Raw genomic sequence first — 4,639 nt, 5'->3', positions numbered from 1 at the left:
CTTCTCCTCTCCTTCTCCTCTCCTTCTCCTCTCCTTCTCCTCTCCTTTCCCATTATTACTTATGCAGGCTTCAATGCCTTTTCTCTCCACCCCTGTGCTTCTGACCTCCTGCTGCCTTCACAGTCAAGTATCTCTCCTGTCTTCTGGTCTTGGCCATGGCTTTTTCTTTGTTTGTTTTTGTCTTTTCCCCATGCTCATCATGGATCTCATTTCTTTCCTGCCCCATCAGACATTCACAGAGCATTTGCTGGGAAAGTCTCTTTGGATTTCAGAGCTGTAGGGGTGGCTCGAGAGCAGGGCCGGCTTCTCTGCTACCAGCATGCTGCAGTTGGCTGGAGGCCAGAGCTGTGGAAGAATGAGAGAGCCTGTGGGATGCTACCTGCTGCTTGGTGTCAGCTTTCCGGGTCGCATGGGACTGGAGAAGGAGGCTGTGCCATCAGCTCTTGAGGCTTGAGCCACAGACCGTGGCTCTGTTATGTGCTGATTGGATTTTCTCTTCCACAGGCTGAGTTTGCAGCCTGCAGTCAGAGAACAAATGCACTTCTATTGTCTGGCAGCTTCTGCTTTGTGTCTGTGCTAAATAAGGTATAAAAGAATAATATTTTCTGGTTCTAATTGCTTGCCCAGATGGAACACAGACAATTGCAGAGAAATGCCTACACTAACCCGAGCTCCCTGCTCTGCTAAGCAACTGTTTTAACTCTTAAGCTGTTTGGCACCATGTCTTTTTCTTAAGGTGAAGCTCTTGGAGCGGCAATAGCAGAAAACATCGGATTAAAGGAACTGAAAATCAGCTGGAACCATTTCCACAGTGAGGGAGCAGTTGCTTTGGCCAAAGGCGTGGGGGTAGGAAATGTTTTTCACTCCTGTCTTAAACGCTGAAATCTCACATGAAGCTTTGTCTGTTTGTATGAGCATCAACGTCATCATGTGATGTTTGTCCACCAGCCGTCGATGATCTGGGATCACACAGACCTTGGAACCAAGACAGTCAAATCATTCACTGTGTACTGACATAGTACATATGTTTTCATTTCTCCACTTCTAGCTCTTTCCCTTTTTAGAGTCAAACTTGGCCTAATGAATGCTTTGAATTGTTTCCTTGCACTTCTGATTCACAGATCAATACAGAAGTTGCTTTGTATTCTACATACAGTTTTTACTCTGCTCAAAGAAAGAAGCTTCTTTCAGCTTTTCAATGCCTAAAGGGAGCCTACAGAGGGGAGGGGAATCAACTCTTTGGAAGGGTTGATATGTGTAGGACGAGGGGAAATGGTTTTAAGTTGAGGGAGGGGAGATTGAGGTCGGACATCAGGGGGAAATTCTTTACCCAGAGAGTGGTGAGGTGCTGGAACAGCTGCCCAGAGAGGTTGTGGATGCCCCGTCCTTGGAGGTGTTCAAGGCCAGGTTGGATGGGGCCCTGGGCAGCCTGGTTTAGCATTAAACGTGGAGGTTGGTGGCCCTGCATGTGGCAGGGGGTTGGAGATTCATGATCCTTGAGGTCGCTTCCAACCCTGGCCATTCTGTGATTTAGCAATAAGGTTTTAAATTCAATGTCTGTGTCACGCCACAGGCAAATGTGTTCCTCAAGGTGCTGGATGTTTCCTACAATGGCTTTGGCAACAGTGGAGCAGCTGCCTTGGGAGATGCTCTGCGAGCCAACAACGTGCTGGAAGAGCTCAATGTAAGGTGAGTCAGGCTTCCAGCCTGCTGCATGTTTTCTCCTGTTCTCCAGAACCTACAGAAGTGAGGTATGAGAGGAAGATGTTACGTTTGGAGCCGTGGGCTTTGTTCAGTTCATGGCCTATAGGGAGGCATGCTTAGGGTGGTGAAACAGCAAGGGAAGCAAGGCGGCCAAGAAGGTGAGAGCTCAAGTTTGTGGACATTAATATATGATTAATATATGATGGAAGTGGTTCCAGAAAAACAACCAGAAAAAAAAAAAAAAGGAAAAGCAGACAAAGATGGTAGCAGGGAGCTGCCATGAATTCCCTCTGGACTGGTTGTCAGCACTGGGTGCAACAGGAGGTTGCGTATCCTTTGCCAGAGCAATGCAGTAATGTCTTGTATCAGCCTGGCTGTGTGGGCATGGGGAACCTGCAGCTCAGGCTGTGCCTCATGCCATCCATCTGCTTGCAGCAATAATCGCATCTCGGTGGAAGGAGCTCTGCAATTTGCAGTTGGCCTGAGAGAAAACAAGACTCTGAAGATCCTTAAGGTGAGTAGCTTTGCCACGAGGAGCCTGCAGTGTGTGGCTGATGGTTTGCTGTTACTGTAGATGGTTTTGTGCCAAGTGGTGTCCAGCTTGGAGAGGCAAACTGGAACTCTCACAGAGAGAGCTCTCACAAAGAAAAATAAGTTGGGGATGGGAAGAGCTGTTGTGTATCCTCCTGGTGTTTTCTTCTTGCCTCCAGATGATCAGAAATCCCATGCAGAACGAAGGATGCTGTGGGATCCTCAAAGCTCTACAGGCAAATTCTGGCACTGGCATGGAGATCCTGGACCTGCCAGTAAGTGTGACAGCAGACAGAAGAGGGAAGGGAGGGAAGAAGCTGAATGTGTGAATAACGAAGTGCTGGCAGAGGGATTCAGGCACAAGACATCCCATGTAGACATCCCAAAGAGCATCGTTTCAGAAATAGAGGCTTTCTTTCAGACTGGTGCCCTTAGGCACCTTCAGAATGGCTTAGTGCCCTTAGGACCAAATGATTACCAAGTGCTTTGATCTCTTAAAAAGAGAAAACCCATATCTCCCATTGTGCTGCTTCATCACCTCAGCTCTTCTCCTTGCCCAGGGAGCAGCGTGCTGCTGCTCCGATGAACCTCACACTACCCATAATGTGGGCAGCCCCAAGGAGGGGACATCCTGCCATGCACTTGTTTACCTGCAGTGATTCCTCCTTCCAGGACATTCCTGTGAGCAAGGAGTTGGCGGAGCTGTGCGAAGCTGTGCAAACGCTTCTCCCAAATCTTCTTCTCCGACGTGGTGGAAGCGCAAAACTGCAGGGGAAAAGTCTGTTGGCGGTCGAGGTTTGGCCTCAGCCCAAGGTGTTGGGTAATTCCCATAACTCTGTGCCTTAATGTCAGTCTCCTTGGGGCTGCTGCTTCTGCCTGATGTCCCCGTACTGCTGAGCAAGCCAGGGACACGCAGGGCAGCACTGAAGGCAGGAGCTGTGGGAATGTTGGCTGTCATTCTGCTGCTGCCACTCAGTTTTCCTGTCTGCTCACTTTAAGTTTTCTGCTGTGTCCGCTTCTGAGTCTCTTCCAGCACATGCAAGATCTTCCCCATGGATGATGGCTCCTTTTTAATCATTATCTTTGGGCACAGGGCTGGTGGAACACCGTGTGCCATAATCTGCTGCAGGGGAGTCTGCACAGCTCAGGAGTGCAGTGTGTTTACACAGCAAGCAAAGTCTGTCCAGAGCTGTGCTGTGCACAGATGCTTGCTTTCTTCAGCTGTCCTGCCAACAGCCAGGCTTGCCTTTGCTGGACTGGCTGTCAGATGCAGCGGTGACTCATTTTCAGCTGCTTCCTTCCCCAGCTCCTTGGCCTTGTGAGGAGCTCATTCTCCCCAGGGTGAAGACCCCGTTTTAGGTGTTATAACTGGTGACATTTCCTGGATGCACAACTCTTTCTTTTCTGAGTTTCACATTGGATGGATGCTACAAGATGCCAGGAAACAGGACGAGAACTCAGCAGTGATTCAGCACTGACAGCAGCACATGGCTTTAACCCTTTCCTCCTCCCTGCAATGTATCTGCCATCGCCCAGCAGCATCCAGGGCATCCTCTCCGTGCTGCTGGGGAGCAAATAGCTCTGTGCAATTACATTTTGCAGAAAAACTATTGTATAGATGTACGAATTATTTTACATGTTTTGTATCTAATAAATAACATCTGTGCCTACACTGTCCAAACCATTCATGTTTTAAGCTCTGGAAATACTGGTTGTTGGCATTAGTGATAATTTCTCCTTCGTTATTGGGTAGCTTTTGTTTTGCTTTTGCTTGCAGCCTTACTCCTCTACACCTCCTTGCAGACCAGCAGCATGGTTCCTTGCAGCACTCCTGATCTTCTCTGGTTGTTTCTGGCAGGTGAGCCTTCATGCTCCAGGCAGATCCAGATCCACGTGAAACAGCTCTGGTGCAAGTCATGCTGGTGATCACAAAATGTTTAGCTACTGCTAAGCATCATTTGGGGCGGGGATGGAGCAGCCTGCAGCACGACTCCGAGCTGCTCCACCAGCACACAGGAGTGTTTTTGTGAGTGCTTTCACCTCTATTCGATATTCAGCCCGATTTTCCTTGTGCTGGGGATGAGGGAATGCATACACCCGGGCGTGTGCCAGTTTTCAACATCCTGCCTTTCTCAGGCCCAGGGAAGGAGGGTATTCACTGCACAGCGCTTTCCTCATCCATCCTCAGGCTGTGTGTGCAGGAGGATGGGAGGCTCACGTGGGATAAGGAGCGGATTACTTGCAGCCAGCCCTGCAGCTCCTCTGTGCAGGGGGGTGGCAGATGGCTGAGAACCACAGAGTTGGAAAAGGCCCCAAAACTCAGTGCTCTACCGCTCCCCAGTGCAGTGGGGATGCTCACCCATGCAGCAGCCCCAAGCAGAGCCTGGACCACGGCACGTGGGAG

At 49.7% G+C, this 4,639-nt stretch overlaps 1 protein-coding gene across 1 annotated transcript in view; it reads left to right on the top strand.

Annotated features, from left to right (window-relative positions):
- LRRC74B (leucine rich repeat containing 74B) overlaps positions 1 to 3,905 on the top strand; it is a 6,367-nt gene extending 2,462 nt beyond the window's left edge. Inside the window, exons 4-8 of the mRNA XM_042887017.1 lie at positions 737 to 846; positions 1,574 to 1,689; positions 2,140 to 2,218; positions 2,415 to 2,510; positions 2,908 to 3,905. Coding sequence (XP_042742951.1) covers positions 737 to 846; positions 1,574 to 1,689; positions 2,140 to 2,218; positions 2,415 to 2,510; positions 2,908 to 3,081 — 575 coding nt within the window. The 3' untranslated portion in view covers positions 3,082 to 3,905. The remainder of the gene's footprint in view (positions 1 to 736; positions 847 to 1,573; positions 1,690 to 2,139; positions 2,219 to 2,414; positions 2,511 to 2,907) is intronic.
- The last annotated feature ends 734 nt before the right edge of the window (positions 3,906 to 4,639 follow it).

The sequence above is a fragment of the Lagopus leucura genome, unplaced genomic scaffold, assembly GCF_019238085.1.
Source record: "Lagopus leucura isolate 7727_CA_CO unplaced genomic scaffold, USGS_WTPT01 Super-Scaffold_100071, whole genome shotgun sequence".
Taxonomy (NCBI): Eukaryota; Metazoa; Chordata; class Aves; order Galliformes; family Phasianidae; genus Lagopus; species Lagopus leucura.
This window is presented reverse-complemented; position numbering and strand designations above follow the sequence as displayed.